The sequence below is a fragment of the Chiloscyllium plagiosum genome, chromosome 22, assembly GCF_004010195.1.
Source record: "Chiloscyllium plagiosum isolate BGI_BamShark_2017 chromosome 22, ASM401019v2, whole genome shotgun sequence".
Lineage (NCBI taxonomy): Eukaryota > Metazoa > Chordata > Chondrichthyes > Orectolobiformes > Hemiscylliidae > Chiloscyllium > Chiloscyllium plagiosum.
Genome location: NC_057731.1, coordinates 40572404 through 40594608, shown reverse-complemented (window position 1 = coordinate 40594608; position 22205 = coordinate 40572404). Strand labels below are relative to the sequence as shown.

The window sequence follows — 22205 nt, the reverse complement described above, 5'->3', positions numbered from 1 at the left end:
AATGTTGAACCTTTGGACTAGGGCCAGTTGCTTTTTTCCAGTTTGAGACTGATTATGTTTTGGGGGATCTCCTTCATCTGCGGACACCCAAAAAGCTATGAATGTTTTCTGATTGATCACTGCATATTTCCATTATAATGGACTACATTTATGTTCTCAGAGCATTTAACTCAGGTGGTTGTGAAATTATTTATGAAATTTCCTTTAATGTATGAAATTGTGATACTTCTGCTTTTTTTTGGAATTTCTAACTGAACTACATTAATATGATTCATAACTTCTGCACCAGTGTAAAGTGACTTTAAATTATTAACAGCATAATGGAGCAGCTGAAAAAGGCCCAGAGAGCGATTGGTTCAAATCAAGATACTGTTGACAAAGGGGTTAACAATGAAACTCTAAATCAAACAGCAATTGTTTTTAAAATTAACTTATGACAGTAAATACAAATTAATTCTGAAATTCAAATTTGTTTCTATGAAAATTCAAGCAATTATGCAAATACCTGATCAACATTGGATGTGGGAGCAGTCAAAGATGTCTTAAGATTATTATTCTGCAAGGAAGCTATTCGCATATGTAATAAGGCACACATTTGTTATGGTACTTAGTTTTGTGGCTGATATCAGAACATTCAGCTTGCAATAGCTAGGCTGCATTTATATCTTCTCCATTGGATTTCCTTTGCTGTTTTCCTGAAACAGTGAATTCATGCTGGAAGTATAGTTTACCTTCAGTATCTTGGAAACAAAACAGACTACTCTTAAATTACAGATCTGTAAACTTCATCAGTTATTCACCAGTGCCATACCAATGTGGCTATTCCGCATTTATAAGCCTGAATGTGAGTGATGGAAGGCTGTTCAACTGTACGGGAATTATGGTTGATGCTAATCTTGTTCTCAACAGTGGCACGTGCAGGTTTACCAAAGAGAATCACTGAAAAGAGCAGTAGAAAGTTAGTGCAGTGGACAGCCAGGAGAGCAGTAAGGGTTGATGGTTGCCTTCCTCCTCCAACCCTACTGGCGGTGAAGTCAATGACAGAGCTCTATAATGCTTTCTAAAATGTGGGTCCAATAGGATTATATGCCAAGGGTTGTTAAGCTCCAAGGTAGCAGAGGCTGCGTTGGAGCGCTGTTTCAATGCAAACACAGCAAGGTCCCTTTAAATGAACACTTTGTTTCTACTGGGCATGGCTTACTGTCCAATATTTGAAGCTGGATGTCTGTTTTGGAAAATCCAACAAAAAGGTAGCTGATTGTTACTTTAAAATCTAGCAATCTAAGCCTGCCTCCACCATGCTTGTACGTTTCCTTCCACTCTTAGCTCTCTCCCTACTGCTGTCTTAGCCATGGGATCATGACAGTTTTCAAGGGATAGGATCACAATGGGAAACACTGACACATTGGCAGTCTTAATGGGAGCAGAAATCCCAGCACCTCAGAATGGTACTTAAAGTCTTGGGGTCTATGCAGTACATCATGAAAAGAAATGAACATTTGTTTCTCATGTAAGTTTTCAGGTAATCTATCTTCACCATCGTACCTATTGTCTAATAGTCTGGGATCATATTTTCAAATTCCACCTCAGCAGCTGGTTGAATTTATATCCAATTAACAAATCTAGAATTGGAAGCTAATCTCAGTGATGGTACTGTGTAAATATCCATCTAATCCACTAATGTGTTTTACATGTATATTTTTATCTTCCTTTCTTGGTCTGTCAATATGTTACTCCAGACCCATAGCATCTGAAATGCCTGACAAGCCACTCAGTTATTCCAAACTGCTGCAGATACCAGATGGACTACTACAGTTGTAGACATTTTCTAAATTACTACTTTTTCAAGGCTAGGAAATAAAAACTGGCCTTGCTAGGATAGCCCATATCCGTAAAACAAAGTGTAAAGGTCGAAAAGTAATATGAAGAGATTATTTCAGTTCTGCAACAGTAAAAGAACAATGTGAAATGCAAATTGACTTGAAACTGTTGATGAATGAAAATTAATGTTTTTGGTTATTTGTTCTCTGCAGTATTCATAACAGAGGACATGAGCAGTAAACATGCTCTCAGATAGAAATCTGTTTGTAGTCCCACCTCATTTCTGAAGGTTGGACCATAGACTCTTATTGGATTGGTTCATGCTCGTAGACAAAGTACTGCAGTAGTTTTCCCTTGTCTTCTGCAGGATAGCTAATGAGGAAACTATCCCCCCTCTTACCACCTGCCATTGTGTATATTGAAAGGATGTGCAAACTGACAATCAACCTGTTTGTCCATGTTGTAAAAGCATCTTCCATTGTTAACAAGTCCTGGTTTTGGACTTCAATGTTGTTCATCTGGCCCAGAGGTAGAACAGCTACAACTGTTCCTGTTGCATATAGAGGTAGTCTGGACAAAATGAATTGATACGTGACGAGATTGAAGTTCTGGGTGGCCTAAAATGTGCAAAGCAAATAGTTGTCAGCCAATAACTGACATTTAACCTGGTGTGATATGCGAATCTAAGGAAAAGATTATTGAAACCTTAACAATCATTATGAAGGATTCTAGGACATTAGAGAAAGAGCAGCATATTGGAAATATCCTACTTTGATGTTATAAGTTAACATAGAAGCATTGTTTAAAATAATGAAATAGATAATGAGGAGGATTTTCAATATAATAACCTAGTAAGCAGCAGTCATCATTAATTCAGAAGGAGAAGATCCTGCTTGATTATCTTTATTCACTTGTGAATGTACAGTGGCTTGTTGATGTGATACTGGACTAGCAGCATAGAGATTCAGTTGCTTTGGGTTTATCAGCAATCTTCAAAATAAAATTTTATGATACTAGTTTCATAAATTGTCTTGGGATGATTTGAACTTAAAACTTTAGTCACTGTTCTAAACTTTTGACTGTTTGATGACCAAGCCATCTATATTTGGCCTTATAAATTTGTTTTTTGGTTTGCAACCAATTAAGACAGTGAGACACTAAAGGCACAAAACCATCACAACGAAGAAAAATAAAGTGCATATACCAAAGGGAAGAAAAACATAATTTAATGTTTAAAAAAAGATGACAGCTTGACCCAGTGATGGTACAGTGTCACCTCTGTGTCAGAAGCTTTGAAATTCAAGCCACAAAGCAGGTCTTTGGTGCATAATCTAAATTCTATGAAATGCCAAGAGTAGTTGGAAGTATTGTCTTTCAGATAAGGTATTAAGCCAAAACACACTCAACCTGAAATTAGGGTAGAATATCCCATTGTACTGTTCTTTGAAGATCACTGTTCTCGAGGTGCACTGCCCAGTGTTTATCCCTCAACCAACACCATGAATAAGTTAGTTAACTAACTAATTGGTTAGTTATTTTGCTTTCTGTTTACAAGACTTCAAAATATTCAGCTGTGTGTGCTTTGGAACAGGCAAATAATGTTAAAGGTGCTATATCAAAATCAAATTCACTTCATCAATTTGATCATTTTTCTGTTTTCAAAATGTTTATAACTGGTTGGAGTCTCACCCTATCCTACCTTGAAAGTGAATGTGTCAGCGTCAAAGGAAGCTCGATGACACATCACCTTCATTGAAATATTCACCACTGAATGTACCCATTGTTTCATACAGAATCAGTTCAGTACGAATGTGCATGCTATAAATTTACTATTTTTATTCAAGGCACTTTGTACCAGAAAATTGTCAGTAATGGTGGATTCCATGGGTCAAAAATCCAACTGGTAAGAACATGTTCATCTACATGTTGCAATTTTATGTTTACTCATGGTTTAAGAAATCTTGTTTAAAGCTCATTATCTTGTGTCAGTATAGCAAATACCACACCACCAAGAGAAGTAATGAGTTTAAATTATTTTCCTCAATACAGTGAATTTCAAACCTAAGCCAGTTTAATACAAAAAGAAGAAAAACAAGGAACAATTACAAAGGGGATTGAAATAAATCAAAAATACTATGGGTATGTTTAAGTGGAACAGAAGCTCAGGATTTTGGTGACCTCATAAATAGTTCAGACTTCAAAGCCCCATTGATTATTGTACACTCTTGTAATACACCTAAAACCTGTCCTCTGTGCTGCAAAATGAAAAGACTCTGTGTGGTCTGTATATTGCTGTTAAAAGTGGTCTGTTACATAGATTATGCTGCATTACACAGCAATAATTAATAATTTAGTAAAAGTGTCCTGCTTGTTTTGATTTCAAACTCTTTTTCCATGTTTTATGCCTGGAATTAAGTTTTCATTTATATATTTAATAAAATAGATATTCAAAATAAGATTACAAAGTAATGTAAAATTTTTATAGGGCTGGAACCCAATATTTTCTGTGGTGAGATTTGCCCTGGGAATCTATTAGCTGTGACCAGCATCTATTAGAACGATTACCGGTGACTGCGCTCAAATACTTCTTAACTATTAAATTTGCTATTGCCATGGTGGTTGTTATTATGTATCTTCTTCTCCAAGAAATTCTACTCTTCCTATCTTGCAAGATTTTGCCTTGTTTCCTTTCAGTGTTGCCCACTTCCCATTTGTGTGTCTTTTCTTCCAGTACATCAGCAGGACAGAGTGGCAATGAAAGTAATGTGGTTACCTCCTTGAAAGGAAAGAAAGCTGAAGATGATTTGAAAGGTGTAACTGAAGAATGTCCAGCTGGAGTTTCTCTGCAGCTGTGGAAAGTATATATTTTTTATTTTTATTATTTGAGTAATAGTTACAAAGGTATATAGTGTTTTACCTGTAATAATATGCTTCAAGCCATGTACAGTACACATCTGTAAGCATAGCAGTACACTGTCTTTTAGGTCTATACTGCCAATTTACACATTTTAAAAGCAATTTTGACAAACTGAAGTACTGAATGGCTGTTCATTACATAGGAGGTAGTGCAAGTGACTGGTAAGGAATTACGGAGTATTAGCAATGGTGGTGAAGGGACAGCATTTTGCATCTAAGCCCAGTTAAACAAAATGGTAATAGTGTCTCTACATCATTTTGATTTCTTAGAGAAGGAAGCTATACTAAAGTAAGCTGCAGTACATACTGTAGATCCTACAAACAAGAGGAACAGTGCATTGATGATGAAGGGAGTTAATCTGGTGTGAATTAACTTCAGATATTAATTAAACAAACTGCTTTGACCTGCATACTGTTAAAGTTTTTTGAAGATTGCTGCAGCTGCGCTCATCTGAGCACACCTGACTTTAGCCTTGTAGTCAATTTCTAAATTGCCTCTTTTAGGGATTGAAGAATCTGAGATTTCTAATCTTTCCAACTAGCTTAATCCTCTGAAAAGAGGCCATCAACCTAAGTATTCTGCAATGATTACAATGCTTAAGTAGTTCTATGTGTCTTGGTTACTAGAACTGAATGTAATAGTCAAAATACAGAGGAAAAACAAACGTGGTTACCAGCTTCGGCAGACTGGTCTCATAGTAATGCTTGATTTGATGAAAAGTGTGAATATAAAAATATAAGAATATAACAGCATAAGGAACATGAGCAGAATTAGACTGTAGAGCCCCATGAACCTGCAACACCATTCACTATGATCATGGCTGATCGTCATCCTTAATTTCACTTTACTACTCACTCCCCACATCCCTTGATTTACTTACAGGCTAAAATTCTGCTTACCCTAATATTAAATACATTCAAGGATAGAGTAGTCACTGAGGTGTAGAATTGTAGAGCTTCACAACCCATATTTCAGTCTTCGATGGTCAGCCGTTTATCCTGAGTCTGTTCTGCTGGGTTCTACTACATTCCTCAGTCAGAGGAAACGACCTTGACGTGTCTTTCCTATTAGGTTTCTGAAGAATTTTGTATGTTCCAATAGGTGCCTGTTATATCCTGTATCCATTAGTGTTTAGAAGAAAATGAGGTGATCTTATTGAAACATGAAAGATCCTGGGGAGGTTTGTTAGGTTAGATGCTGAAAGAATGTTTCCCATTATGGAAGAGATTAGAACTTTGGGACACAGTTTGAAAAAGGGATCTCCCAATTAAGATGACAATGGGGAGAACTTTTTTCTGTCCGAAGATTGTTAATTTGTGGAATTTTCTTCACCAGAGATTTCTGTAGGCTTGTAACGAGTATTTATAAGGCTACATTAAACAGACATGGGAGCCAAATAAGGGAGCTGGAAAAATGGGGGTCACAATCGGATGAGCACTGATCGTAAAAGATGGTGGAACACCCTGAAGAGCCCGAATTGACTATGTCTGCTCCAAATCCTTAAGGTTTTATGGATTATTATGAAAAAAGAGTACAGACTAGATTTCCTCAACCTCTCATCACAGGACAACCACATCATCCCAGGAAGCTGTATATATTAATACACAGAATTCTTTTCTTCAAAGACATAAGAAACATTTACACATATCTGCATATTACAACTTTACAAATTAAGCAATAGCCATTCTCTGGTTTATTACTTAAGGCATTTGAGTCAACCTGCCAACTTCACATTTAAATAAAGTGTGGTATTTAACTATCAGTCTTCTAACTGTTACATTCTCTTTGGGAATGCATCTTCCATTCAGAGTCAACTTGCCAATAAATTAGCTCTCTTTCTCATACGATGTTAAAATGTTGTTCCCCTTTACATCAGTGAATGCCCTGATAAATACAAGTTGAAAAGCTTTGACTAAATGTGACTTTTTCAGCAATATTCAAATTCTACGCTCGCAACAATTATATCTCAATTTCTTTTGAGTCTCTTTGTCTCCTTTTTGTAGCTTACATTCTCACACCCTTGCATCAGCAGCATACTTAGAAATGCTACTCTCTGTCTCTTTGTCCATACTAATACAGATAGCAAACAGCTGTGACCCACCCCCCCACCAACACTGATCCATGTTGCATTCCACTAGCCACAGTCTGCCAACCCGAAAGTGCCTCACTTTCCCCTCCTCTCTGGTTTCTGTCTGCTAACCAGCCCTCTATCCATGCTCATATATTCGCCCAACTCCAGGATCTCTTTTGTGTGATTTTTTCTTTAATGCCTTTTGGAAATCCAAGTATGCCACAAATACTGGTTCCCTTTTAGTGACCCTATGAGTTACATCCTCAAAACATTCTTAATAAATTTGTCAAATCTGGTTTCCCTTTCATAAACCCATTTTGATCAGACAATGATTTTCCAAGTACACTGTTAAGATATCCTTAATAAGAAATTCCAGAATTTTCCTGATGATAAATGTCAGGCTTACTGGCCTATAATTCCCTACTTTCCCTCTCCCTCATTTCTTGCATGTTCTACCATTGACTTCTTTCATCGGAAATAAACTCCAACGTAGAACTTACACAGAGATTTCCTAATGCTGCAATGAGCCTGATATTGTTACTTGCTTTAACTGCAAAATCAATATTTTCTTAGAAATTCCAAGAATTGAAAGACCGAAGGAGTTCCATAACTAACTCTGGTATTAAAAAGAAGAGTAGACGGAAGCGAAAAGCTGAAGGTGCAGGTACAGCATTATGGGGAAATTCTTCACTTTAATAAAAGTTTTAAAACAATTGTGTTGTAACTTTATTGTTGCTCATGTAATGTAAAGTAAAAAAGAAACTGAAATTCTGTACTTTTTTTAAATGAAGTGATGACTTTGTGAAACATTTTTGCTGAAATTACATACTTGAATGAAGTTGGCACTGCACATCTCACCAATCTTACTCTTTCTAAATCATCAGTAGTGAATCTTTGGTTATGTCTGCCATCTAGACTGCTCAAGGCTAATGCACATTAGAATGAGAGTGCTCAACTGTAGCTTGCATTTCCCCTTCTCAGTAGGTCAACAGTAGGAAAATAACACTGCAATCTCATATTTAATTGCATTTTTCATTGACAACATGTTAAACATAGTGGTAGTATATTGACAATATTAGCTCTCAATTATGCAGATTAATATAGAATGATTAATATAGAATAGAATTCAAACAGATGTCAATGAGTGCTAAAAGATTCTTTAGATGGTAATAAATTTAAATAATTCTAACTCATTGTATAGGTGTGTAAATATAGGCTATGTAAAATAACTAATCTCTCTTTTCCTTACCTTGGTAGTCATTATATTCTGCGAAAATGGTAATAATGAGGATTGCCCAGGTGAACATTTTAAAATACTGTAGACTATACTGCCTTGAAATCTGTTTAATTATCTAGATTACTTACAGTGTAGAAACGGGCCCTTCAGCCCAACAAGTCCACACCGACCTGCCAAAGGGCAACCCACCCAAATCCAGTCCCCTACATTTACCCCTTCACCTAACACTACAGGCAATTTAGCATGGCCAATTAACCTAACCGGCACATTTTTGGACTGTGGGAGGAAACCGGAGCACCCGGAGGAAACCCACGCAGACACGGGGAGAATGTGCAAACTCCACACAGTCAGTTGCCTGAGGCGGGAATTGAACCTGGGTCTCTGGCGCTGTAAGGCAGCAGTGCTAACCAATGTGCTACCATTTTTACGTGAAGGTTTACTCCAAACTTGGTGTCACCAGTATTACAAAAGTCTTTTGGATCACAGTTGTAATGAATATGTTGATAACATTTTATTATCGTCATATAGAAGACCTGACAGAAGTAGAAACAAATTCTGAGAAATCTTCCATTAAAGTGAAGAAATTCAAGCAAGAGCAGAAAATAGAGAATAAAAGGTACTTAAGTGGAATTAATGTACACAAATTTTCTCAGTTTTGTTGACAATTATGTGATTATCTAATATGTTTATAAATCACCTAGTTTCAAAATTCAATACATACAGGTTAAATTTAAAAGATTTTTTTTTAAAAGATGCAAGGCTACTTTTTTCCTGAAAACAGTTTCATAAATGAAGTTTTGTTTGTGCAAATTTTGCCTTTCAGAGTGTGGCTTGCCATTTCGTAGGGTGATTAGGAGTCAACCTCATTGTTGTGGTTCTAGGGTCACATCCCAAATAACAGAACCCCATCCGTAAAGGACCAGATGACTTTCTAATAGATGTTAGATGGTCACCATTACCAATACAAGCTATTATTCCAGATTTATTTATTAACCAAGAGTAAATTGCTGAGCTGTGAAAATTTGGACCCAGGTCTCTGGATCATCAATGCAGGCATCTGAATTACTAGTGTAGTGATATTACCACTATTCTATTGACCCTCAATTTTAATTTGTGCAACTTATTTCTTTGATTTTAAACTTCACGTACATAACCCATTCAAGACATTGAGTCTAAACACAGACGTGTAGGATGGCCGTAACCAATTCTGTAAAATAAGTTGATTAATTGTAACTTTGTGTGTTGATAATGTTGAGGTTTTGTTTGCTTCTAGTGATGTGTTGAATGCCCAAGAGTCACACTGGAGTGAACTAAAACAATATATTGGAGCAAATGATAGATTTGAGATTCCTGCTTGTAGTGCACCTCCTTTAAAGGTAAGAACGTTTGCTTACATATTCTACACACTGTGTGAGTTCATTTGAATTTGGATTGATTTTATCTATGCCTTGAATGAGAAAAGCACTCCATGCAAAGTCCTCTGGAATACAGAGGCAGGAACTGAAAACTGGGGAGGTGACCGAACCCTTGGTCTAGGAGATGGTCTTGAGAATCTTGGAAATGTCATGGTTTGGAAAGGAAGTACTAAGCAGTGGCCCCCTGTTGAGGACAAGGGGAAGGGGGGTTAAATTGAAGGCTGGAATCAGAGGAGCTGAGCATGGAGAAGAGCGCGGAGGGCTAGGGGAGGTTATAGTGATGGTTGAAACAGAGATTTAAAAAAATAGATGGAGGTAAACTTTGAGGGTAAACTTAGAAGTAATATCAAGACAAACAACAAGACCTTCTTTAAATATGTAAAAAGGAAGATTCTGGAAACTTCCCAGAGAATTGAAAAACAGTCAATGTAACAGCTTCATTAAAAAGGGGAGACAAAATTCAGGTAATTAAAGGCCAGTTAGCTTAATGTCAGTTACTGGGAACATGTTAGATTATTTTATAAAGGATACATAGAGCATTTTTAAATACACCATATGATCAAGCAGAGTCAGCATAGCTTCACAAAGGGGAAATCATACCTGACAAATTTGCTAGAACTCTTCGAGGAGGTAACAAGCAGGATGGATAAAAGGGAAGCATTGGATGTAATATATTTGGATTTTCAAAAGGCATTTGACAAGGTGTCACACATTAGGCTATTTAATAAGATAAGACCCCATGGTGTTAAAGGTGGTATATTACATGGATAAATTAATAGGTAACTAATAGAGGACAGAGACTTGGGGATAAGTGTGGCATTTTCAGGATGGCAATCTGTAGCTAGTGGAATTCCACAAACATCTGCAGGGGCCACAATTATTTACAATTTATTTCAATAACTTTGAGGAAATAGAATATACTGTAACCAAATTTGTGACGCAAAAATAGATAGGCTGGCAAGTGGTAAGGATGTAAAGGATGTAAGGATGTGGTCTGGAAAAGGATAAAGACTGGTTAAGTGAGCAGGCAAAGACTTGACATATGGGATGTAATGTGGGGAAATGTGAAGAAATGGCGAGAAGACTAGAGTAACAATATTACTTTAATGAAGAAAGACTGCAGTAAGCTATAGGACAGAGGGATTTGGGAATCTTTATCCATGAGTCACAAAAAACTCACCTAAGTTCAGTGAGTAACAGGGAATGCAACTGAAATGCTGGGCATGAGTTCAAAGATAATGGACTGTAAAAGAAAGGAGGTCTTGCTAAAACTGTATGAGGCATTACACAGACCACAACTGCAATACATTTTATTTCAATGTGTGGTCCCTTTCTCTTAGGAAGGATTGGAGACAGTCCAGAGAAGGTGCACTCAGCTGATACTGGATATAGAAGGACTGTCTTATGAAGAAAAGTTGAGTAGGTTGTCCCTTTACTCATGGGAATGTAAAAGAATGAGAGGCAATATTATTGAAACGTACAAGATTCTAAGGAGACTTGGTAGGGTAGATGTGGAAGAGTTGTGGTTGACCCAAAGGCATAATGTCAGAATAAGGGTCACACATTTAAGACAGAGATAAAAAGGAATTTTGTTCAGAATCTCTTGAATCTGTGGAAATCTTTACCGCAGAGGACAGTCAAAGATGGGTCATTAAGTGTATTCAAAGCTGTGATAGACAGATTTCTAATTAGTAAAGGATCAAGAGTAAAGGGAAAAAGGGAGGAACATGCTTCTGAGGGTTATCATATCAACCACATCTCATTGAATGGCAGAGTGGACTCAGTGGACTGAAAGGCCTACTACTGCTCCAACATCTTTTATAGTTTTAAGGACTTGATATGTACAAACCCACGGATTTTGCAATTAATGCATTGAAAGATGGGGTGAAAGAACGAGGGTGATGGATCTGAGATTTAATGCAGGATATGATACAGAAAGCAGAGTCTGAGGCTTTTCACAACCTTTGTGTTGTGTTTGACACAGAAATGATGATCTTCCAATCGCATATCTGTACCATTGGTAAAGCCATTTAATTCCACCTCTGTAACATTGATTGTTTACACTCCTACCCTAAGCTCACCTGCCGTTGAAACCCTTATTTGCTTTTGTTATTTGAACAGACTCCTGGATGGTCTTCCATTTTGCATCCTGAATAAACTTGAGCACAAGAGATTGTATTTGCTTGCATTCTATTTCATACCAAATGTAGTCAGTCCCATCAGTATTTAACTTACTGGCCTACATGTTTCATTCTCAAAAAAAAACTCACTTTTTTTGTTTCCAAATTCCTCCATGGCCTCACCAATTCCTACTTTTGTAACCTTGAAGAACCTTCAGTTCTGCCTAAGTACCTTGCGCTGCGCCAGTACTGGCCTTTTGATTTTCTTTTTAGTTGCCAAGGCCTTAAACTCTGGAATTTCCTCCCGAAACCCCCCGTGCTGCTCCACTGAATGGCTTCTTTCTGTACAATAAATGTTTCTATGTTCCTTAACTTATCATAGAATCTCTACAGTGAGGAAAGAGGCCATTTGGCTCATTGAGTCTGCGTTGGTCATCCAAAGAGCATCTCACCCAGACTTCCAGCCTATCCCCACATATACTGTTTTGTTCCTTTAAAACTCTTCTTAAAATGTACTTCATGGCCAAACATGTAATAAAATTCATTTATATCACTTTATGTGGCTTTACTATTGAATTTTGTTTTGATGCACATTGAGATGTTTTACTCCATTGAAAGGTCTATATAGTATACAAATGCAGTTTGTTTTTACGTATTGAACAGTATAAAATTGAAAGCTGGAATGCCAGCAGGGGGAGCATTAGATTAGTTAAGAATGGAGATGGAAAAAGATGTATGCAAGGGTTTCAGCAGTTGAAAGGTGGAATACTGTTTTGAAAAATTGGAAATAAGCTGTCTTGGTGATGAATAGTACGTCACATTTGAAGCTCAAATGCAGTTTGAACAGATTTAGGCTTAACAAGATTATAAAGTTTTGTTCACCCTGAGAAGGTGACTGTTCCTTCATTTGTCAGTTTCATGTATGTAGGAATGTTGAACGTTTCATCATTACCTGAGATGAAATTAATCACTAGAGGAATGCATGAGGAGCAGATGTGTCCCAATCACCTTTTTTTTTCAGAAAATTACCTCTTGTCCATTTTATATCATTCACTTCCATGTCATCTCTCTTAACAAAGCACTTCGCCCCAGGTCTTCTATTGCCAGCCTAGGTTTATAGATTGCTCAGAAGATGTGTACATAGTAATAATACTTTGTTAGCATTTCCTTCGGGAGGAAACCTATCATACATAAGTTGGCAGGTTAGAATGCAACACTCATTCAAATTCCCCTTGTACATCTAATCTGAGATAAATCTGGTATAAATCAACTTGCATCAAACAATACAAAAAACTCCATTATTGGAGAGAGGCTGATTGCTGGTCTTGGGGAACAGGGTGATACATATTATTTTGCAGCTAATCTCACCCCTCTGCCCACCACACTCAGAATGATTGTTGTTTTGTCTTTTCTCATTGGCTCATTGTCATACACTGTAGTGTATGGGCAGTGTGTAGTGGGCAGTCAAAGCTCAGCATTTGCTTGTTTAGCCTCCAGAATCATAACAGCTTAATATAATCAATTGCTTATTACATGTGATGTTTTAAGATAACTTTGATATTGGAGTAGTAAATTTTGGTACTGGCCCAAGGAAGTGCATTGCCAATCAATAAAAATGGAGGAAGTCAACAATAAATTAAATAAATTATGCTTTTTGAAATAAGCCTTTAATTCTTCATGTGCCATAAAACCATGTTATGCTTTATATATTAACCTGCTTAACCATCAGCAGAATTGTTCACATTCAGAGAACTCATTTGAACTATTCTGTGTATGAACAGTACTGGCAGAAGCTTACTTCTGATAAGTGCGGCCAATGCATCAAAAAGTACAAGAAAAGGAATATTTCTAACAGCAAACAAGAACTCGATGAAGAGCAGTGAGTCATGATTGGAGAAGTTCTGAAATTTAACTTTGAGACCAGTAAGACAGGAAGCAATATGGAGAATTGAATATGAGCGGTGATGACTGAATCATTAGTGGAACAAGAAGAGGTAGAGATGCATGGTTGGCCAAACCAAAGAACAGAATGCACAAACTGACTGTGGAGCTGGTGGAGAAATAAATATGTTTTTGTTTAGGACTATGAAGGGATATGTGGTCATTAGTGACTTTGAAGTCAGTCTTTAGGAAATGACAAACTTACAGAGTTGACGAGGAATGATAAATAAATGGGGTTTAATACAGAGTAGGGCAAAGATTTATAAGTAATTTGTAGCACACATAGGGTGAAACCTATTAGGCCAGTGAGGAGAGAATGTGAAAAGTTCAGTCGAAGCACACCGCAATATGGATGAAGTTTTACTTGTTTTCTGTATTTGGATGAGTTGAAGATGATGGTGAGCAATAAAGAAACTTACTTGAAAAAGCTACAGTAAATTTCAGCTTTATTAATGATTGAAAATGCCAGGTTTCATTCTTATGTATCAAATTATAGTCAAAGAATCACCTGCAAAGGCTTTTCTTCCTGCATGATTGCCTCTGGAGCTCCTCAGCAATCTATTTTTGGTCCCTTTCAATTTCTCATCTACAGACTGTCCCTCACCTCCATCATTTGAAAGCACAATTGGTTCCACATGAACTCCAGTGACCCTCTGCTCTAGCTCGGTGTCACTTCTGTTGACCACTTTTCTATAACTGATTAGTGACATTGTTTATCCAATATAGGATGAACAGAAATTCCTCCAACTAACTATTAGGAGGATTGAAGCTTTTAAACATGTGTTGTACAAACAATTTGAATCACAACCACAATAATAAAACAATAATTTCAGTTTCATGGTATAGGATACATTGAAATTCTATTTACAGGCTATTTTGTTTCCAAACGTGTTTTTGAAAATATTGAATTGGGGGAAAGAAGTTACATTTTTGCAGAAATACTGCCATAAAGATTGTCATGCAAAACATCATATTCTGCAAAAGATTTATAAAAATCATTTGTCTTGAGCACTGTGTTTCTTGTAATTCTTAAGCTATTGTCTATATCTATGCAGGCATGTATATAATATATACAGGTTTACGCTAATCAGTATTGTGGGTTAATATAAACCAAATGGACTGCTCTGGTTCAAGAAAGCAGCTTACCACTACCTTCTCAAGGACAACTAGAGAAGGGTTATGAAGTGTTATGTGGAGCTGGCAGGTGATTGTACTTGAGGCAGAAATGAGATCAGCCATGATCATATTGAATGGCAGAGAAGGTTTGAAGGGCTGAATTGCCTACTTTTGGTCCTAGTTCTTATGTAATAAATGCTGGTCCATCAAGTGATGCCCACCTCCCATAAATTCGTTTTTAAAATCACGAATTAGGAAACTCCTGGTTAAAGAGAATTTTCTCTTGATTTTAGCACATTGCTGCTCATTCGCATTTCACCCTTGCTCTGTCTTGTAGCCACATGTAGTCTTTCTCGTAGAATAGTTTAATAACATTCAGCTGCATACCAGAGTTAAATATTTAGACACTCTAAGACCTGAATGCCAATAGACAGTGTTAATCAGAGTGCTTTATGACACCTTAATGGCATTGTAAAGAAAAAAGACTGGATCTACTGCAGGGACTGAATTGATGGACAAGTGTTAAAAATATAATCAATGTAGAACGGGTTAAAACTAGTCCAGTAACATGCAGATTGCAGAAATTCATCCATCAGACTGTCATTTAAACATATTTTCTGTCAGCTTTCATAAGGTGCTTTAAATCTTTTTCTAATGTCTTTAGGTAAGTATCTTGTGCATGAAAAACAAATTAAACTGGTTAGTGAAATGAATAATTTGAGGTTACTTGAACATTATACAGCAAACATTTTATTAACTATCACCTGTGGGACCAGGGGAGTGCCAGTTGATCAAAAATTCTGGTTGATCAAGAGGTCCATCTAATCAATGTAAAAATGCACTGTAAATAAATGTAATGCAGGAGGCATACACATCACTATTATATTTCATTTACTGCATAAGTCACTTGCATTGTATTTTAAGTAAAGTTGCATTACTATTTAATGGCAGAGAGACTTCTCACTCCTCAACTGACTACACTTGGGAATGCTGGGAGTACGATAATACAGTAAAGTTCTTGTATTTCATGTATATAAAACTTGCTGGTTTATTGAGGGAGCCGGTTCAGAAGTTAATGGTCTGAAATGATAAACTGTAAATCAGTCCAGTATTACACTTTTGAAACTGAAGTACAAATAGGTTAACTTGTTTTGGTACAGTTAAATATTTCAGTACAGTATGCAAATTCAGATGAACTTAAGGTCAGGGTGGAATGTATTGGTGAAGTTGATGAACTGTTCAACCTCCTCTTAGGAGCATGAGGTGCCACCAATTCGGAGGTGGGGTCTGGTGCTGGTGTAACTGTGGAAGATTGACTGTTCCACATAACTGACAAACAGACAGGCATAGCTGGGGCCCATGCAGGTGCCCATGGCTACCCCTTTGGTCTGGAGGAAGTGTGAGGATTCAAAGGAGAATTATTGAGGGTAAGGATCAGTTCAGCCAACCAGATATGAGTGTCGGTGGAGAGGTACTGGGTGGGGGGTCCGTCGGGAGAGGAAGAATCATTGGGCTTGAAGCCCCTTGTTATGGCAGATAGAGGTGTATAGGGACTGGATGTCCATGTTGAAGATGTGGCACTGGGGGCCAGAGAAATGAAGGAGGAGGTGGAGGGTGTGGGTGGTGTATCAAATGTATGTGGGGAGTTCTTGGATCGGGGGGGATAGGACAGTATCAAGGTATGTGAAGATGAATTTGGTGGGGCAGGAGCAGGCCGAGACGATGGGTCGGCTGGGGTAGACAAACTTGTGGATCTTGGGTAGGAGGTAGAACCAGCGTTGCGGGGTTCCCGGACTATGAGGTTGTGGGAGGGAGATCCCCTGAGGTGATGAGGTTGTGTACGGTCTGGGAGATGATGGTTTGGTGATGGGAGGTGAGGTCATGGTCAAGGGGGCAGTAGGAGGCTGTGCCTTCCAGTTGGCACCTGGCTTCAGTGGTGCAGAGGTCAGTGTGCCAAACTATCACAGTGCCCCCCCCCACCCCCCTTGTCTGCTGATTGGATGGTGAGGTTGGGGTTGGAGTGGAGGGTTGCGAGGGTGAGAGGTTGGAGTGGGTGAGGAGGTTGGACAGGGTAAGGCAGCTGTAGATCAAGGGCGGGTAACAAACCAGCACGGGGTATCCAGGTGGATGGGGTGTGTTGGAGGTGGGAGGTGGGTCCTGGGTTGGTGGGCGGGAGTCTTGCTGGAAAGAGTAAGTCCGGACACAGAGGCAGCGGAAGAAGTGTTTGATTTTGCAATGAGTGTTGAATTTATTTGATCCAGGAGTGGAGGGAGATGAAGCTCAGGCCTTGGCTGAAGGACTGATAATTTATCCTCCATGAGGGGGAGGTCTTGGGGGATGGTGAAAACACGGCAGGGCTGGGAGCTAGGACCTTATATAGGGCTGGAGCTGGAAGTGGGTCGGAGACTAACTGGAGTGTGCGTGGTCGTAGAGAGATGGAGGGTGACGTCATTTACAGAAATGGCATGCACCCTGGTCATCGGCAGGGTGGAGGTGGTGACTGTAGGATCCGCAGCGGGGAATGTGGCGTAACGTGTGTTGTAGGCAATTCTGGTGGTGGTGTTCAGGTGAGTGGCGTCAGGAACCTCTGTATACATTGCATCATCCTCCGCCATTTCCATCACCTACAAACGGACCTTACCATCAGAGAGATATTTCCCTCCCCACCCCAATCTGCATTCTGTAAAGATCATTCTCTCTTGTTGTGTCCACACACTCCACCAACCCACCCTCCCCTCCCGGCATCTTCCCCTGCCACCGCAGGAATTGCAAAACCTGTGCCCACATGTCCTCCGTCCAAGGCCCCAAAGGAGTCTTCCACATCCGTTAGAGTTTTACCTGCACTTCCATACACGTCATTTGCTCCTGATGTGGTCTCCTCTACATTGAGGAGGCAGGCTGCCTACTTGCAGAACGCTCCAGAGAACATCTGCGGGACACTCACACCAAACAACCCCACCACCCCGTGGTCGAAAACTTCAACTCCCCCTCCCACTCCGCCAAGGACATGCAGGTCCTGAGCCTTCTTCATTGCCAAACCCTAATCACCTAACAGCTGGAAGAACGCCTCATCTTACACGTTGGGACCCTCCAACCTCATGGGATCAATATGGATTTCAGCAGTTTCGTCATTCCACTCCCAATCTTATCCCAGATCCAATCTTCCAACTCGGCACTGCCCTCATGACCTGTCATACCTGTCTCTCTTCCTTCCCAATGATCCGCTCCACCCTCGTCTCCAAACTAGCACCATTACCCTCACCTTCATCGACCTATCGCACTCACAGCTTCCTTCCCCCCCAAGCCCCACCTCCCTCCCATTTATCTCTCCAACCCCTTGGCTCACATTTCATTCCTGATGAATGGCTTTTGCCTGAAACATCAATTCTCCTGCTTCTTGGATGCTGTCTGACCTGCTGTGCTTTTCCAGTATCACACTCTCGACTCTAATCTCCAGCATCTGCAGTCCTCACTTTTTTCAAAGCTTTGCGCCTAGGGAACTGAAGATGTAGTCTGTAATCATTAAGCCATTAAAATTAAGGCTACTTGAGAGGTCAACATTAGAGGAACATAGGTTATTTGGAAAATTTTGGGACTGGAAGAAGATATAATGTTAGGAAGAGGCTAGGCCCTGGAATGATTTGAAAGCAAGGTTGAGAATTTTATTTTCTTGACCAAGAACCAGTGTGGGATACCAAGCCAAAGGGTTGTAGGTGAGCAGAGCTGGTGCACGTCACAGTATGAGTAACAGAATTTTCGATGACCGCAAGTTTACAAACAATGCAGTATGGAAACCAGCCAAAAGTGGATTGAAATAATCAGGTCTAGAGGGATAGAGTGTAAATGAAGGTTTCCACAATACTTGAACTGAAACAGGTGCAGTCTGGCTATATTACAGAAGTAGAAATAGATCGACTTGGTGATCGCCCAAATGTGAGGTTGGAAGCTGGTGGTAATATGTGATTCCGAGTTTGCAATCAGAGTGGCTTAAGCTTAGACTGAAACAGGTGCAGTCTGGCTATATTACAGAAGTAGAAATAGATCGACTTGGTGATCGCCCAAATGTGAGGTTGGAAGCTGGTGGTAATATGTGACGCCGAGTTTGCAATCAGAGTGGCTTAAGCTTAGACCCTTGCTGAGGGCAAGGGATGGAGTCAGTAGCTAGTGATAACATTAATATTGTTGTTAGAGGGGCAAGACTTGTTGACAATAACTGATACTGCTTTATTTACCAGTAACTGGTTGTTCATAACCTTTTGTGTATATGATTTTTTTTTATCATTGCTGAGTGGAGCCTTGGGTAATTGAAGTTTTTTACATGCTGTTATTTGCAATTCATTTATTAAACTGCTTTTTCAGACAAATCTGGAGAAAAACCTTGACGAGGCCATTGCTACAGGGGATATAGAAGAAGCAGAGAAGCTGAGTGACAGTCTAGCTGTTCGTGGGGTAAGCTGCTAAACCACAAGCTAAGAGATTTTATCTTATAAATCACATTAATATTTCTTTAACCTTTCTGCAAAGAAAACAAATATGTGAATAGAGCATACTTGGAGTCTGTGTGCTGAACTTACCCTTTAGTTTGACAGTGTCTTTCATAATCCCAACTTCAGATAGTCAGGCCAATCACCCATGATTTATGTCTAAATGTCAGGTATAGACTGGTGTTAAAGCTACCCTTTACTGGATAGAAGCCCACAGCAGAGACTGAGAGGGCAGATGTTGAAACTAACAGATAAGCAGCTCCTCTTTGTTTACTGGGACATCAGCTCAGTTCTATCTACAGTTATGTGCTCTCTCACAGTTACCCTTAACACCACTTCCATGACCCCCCCCCAGATTCCCCTTCTGTTCCTCCGTATCTTTTATGTGCCATTTATGCCACCAAAACATCCATGTATTCTCCATTCATCTCATGCCCTTTCACATTTCCAATGACTCCCTACGTCCCCTCATATCTCTTATTCATCTTCCATGCCCATTCAGCAAGGTCAACCGCATAATAGTTGAAATTTGAAGAACAGTCTCCTTCACAACTGTGTAGACATTTCTCACTGGGCTGAATATTTTGGGTCTTGGCTCTCAGTCAGGCATTTATAATGACGCCATTTAGTAAATATGAACATTGGTTCGCATGCTTTGTTGATGCAGTTGTAAGAATTTTCGGTGAAGTGATTATGGATATGAGGCATATTTTACATGTGGAGCGTATATCTCCTCTTAGAAGAGGAGATTGCATGAAGAACTAAAATATTTTTCCTCCAAATGAGAAATAAAATAGTAACTTTTAGTTGCTAAAGTAACCAAATAGTTTCTTTGGTATTTATTAAGTGCTAAACCAATACTAAAATTACACTAAATATAATTGAAATGCTGAATGTTGTTATCTTGGGTTTCATTTTGAAAGCCAAACAATATTTTGGGAAACTTCAAATGTTCAATGATATTTGAAGCAGCGCACTACACAGTTATGGGGAAGAAAAACAGCAGCTATACTCATTTTGCATTGGTTGCAGAGAGCCAAGATGACAACCTTGTGTGATTTTGTACTTTGCTTATTTTTATTAAGTATGGATATTACAGCTTCTTTGCTAACTATGAAGCAATTAATATTGTGTTTGCCTTATGGGCACCTCATGGACTTCTAAATATATAAAGTTAACAGTACTGCAGCACGAAATGTAGGTTCCGCAGCATCGTGGTTCACAGCGTTAATGCATTTTATCCATCAACTGGATTTTCCTTCATCAGCTCCAATACAGCATGTTATGGTGATTATATAGTAATGGACAGCGATATTAATGAAATGTTGAAGGAACGACCACCTGTCGATGCATTACTTTTACAGATGTGTTTCGTAGTGAATTGTTCATAGTGGCACTTTTGGAGTTGATGCTGCAGTAATACCATACCATAGAATTGCAATAGAACATAGAACATAGAAAAATACAGCGCAGTACAGGCTCTTTGGCCCTCGATGTTGCGCCGATCCAAGCCCACCTAACCTACACTAGCCCACTATCCTCCATATGCCTATCTAATGCCCGTTTAAATGCCCAAAAAGAGGGAGAGTCTACCACTGCTACGGGCAGGGCATTCCATGAACTCACGACTCGCTGAGTAAAGAATCTACCCCTAACACCTGTCCTATACCTACCACCCCTTAATTTAAAGCTATGCCCCCTCGTAATAGCTGACTCCATACGTGGAAAAAGGTTCTCGTGGTCAACCCTATCTAAACCCCTAATCATCTTGTACACCTCTATCAAGTCACCCCTAAACCTTCTTTTCTCCAATGAAAACAGCCCCAAGTGCCTCTACCAATAAAAGCTAGTACGTTATATGCCTTCCTCACCGCACTATTTACCTGGGTGGGAACTTTCAGAGATCTGTGTACATGGACACTAAGATCCCTCTGCTCATCCACACTACCAAGTATCCGACCATTAGCCCAGTACGCCGTCTTTTTGTTACTCTTACCAAAGTGAATCACCTCACCTTACCTACATTGCACTCCATTTGCCACCTTTCTGCCCAGCTCTGTAACTTATCTATATCCCGCTGTAACCTGACACATCCTTCCTCACTGTCAACAACTCCACCGACTTTCGTATCATCCGCAAACTTGCTCATCCCACCTTCTAGCCCCTCCTCCAGGTCATTTATAAAAATGACAAACAGCAATGGTCCCAAAACAGATCCTTGTGGAACACCGCTAGTAACTGCACTCCAAGATGAACCTTTACCATCAACTACTACCCTGTCTTCTTCCAGCCAGCCAATTCCTAATCCAAACCTCCAACTCACCCAAAGTTCAAAGTTATGTTCAAAGTTCAAAGCAATGTTCAAAGTTATAAATTCTCTCTCATGATATATCATCCACGTGTTGGTATTTTCACTGTGCCAAAAAAGCATTGTTTTGTAGTGGGTTCTCCTCAACCAAAAGACAACCAAGAGTAATATTTTGATGAACACAATGTGCTCTGATCACGGAGATTGGAGGTGGTATACATTAATTTGACAGTATTCACAATAAGTAGTCTCGGATTGTTCCAATGCAATTGAATTATTTTTGCTTTATTTACAAAATGTGGACATTAGATTTTTTTCCTGGAACCTTGACAAGAGTTTACCACCTATGCTTCAAGGAGAAAATAAGTTACTTCAGTCATGCAGGAGAAATTCAGTTCTGCTTATTTTGAATGCTGACGAGAAAATGTTATGCTTGCAGAATGTCAGCAGGAGTACGTGCTGTCAATCAAAATGTCATCATTCATTGGCCTTCTATTGGCAGCTCACCAGAATGTAAATTTTGAATAATGAAGATAATGAGTGTTTTTTTTGTGTGTTCTAACCTCTTCTCTCGTGCTCAACTAGTGATAATGAAGATAAGGTTTGAGTTGTATTGAAAATTTTAATTTGTGAGTTCATATGTAAATTGAGTCCAATTAACATAATACGTGGAGATATCCTTGATGGCAACAACTTATATTCTACAATCAAGTTTAGAAGTAACCTAAATTGTTTATACATTAACCCTAAAAGCAGAGATTTGACCTGTTTGGTT

General features: G+C 39.0%; 1 protein-coding gene across 3 annotated transcripts in view; it reads left to right on the top strand.

Annotated features, from left to right (window-relative positions):
• Positions 1–22205, top strand: part of fam204a (family with sequence similarity 204 member A) — a 77159-nt gene that overhangs the window by 20169 nt on the left and 34785 nt on the right. For 2 of the 3 annotated variants that reach the window (XM_043712847.1, XM_043712846.1), the window contains exons 2-7: positions 3666–3724; positions 4553–4679; positions 7383–7473; positions 8575–8662; positions 9320–9422; positions 18998–19087. In XM_043712847.1, coding sequence (XP_043568782.1) covers positions 3693–3724; positions 4553–4679; positions 7383–7473; positions 8575–8662; positions 9320–9422; positions 18998–19087 — 531 coding nt within the window. In that variant the 5' untranslated portion in view covers positions 3666–3692. The remainder of the gene's footprint in view (positions 1–3665; positions 3725–4552; positions 4680–7382; positions 7474–8574; positions 8663–9319; positions 9423–18997; positions 19088–22205) is intronic. The other variant, XM_043712848.1, reaches the window with a different exon arrangement.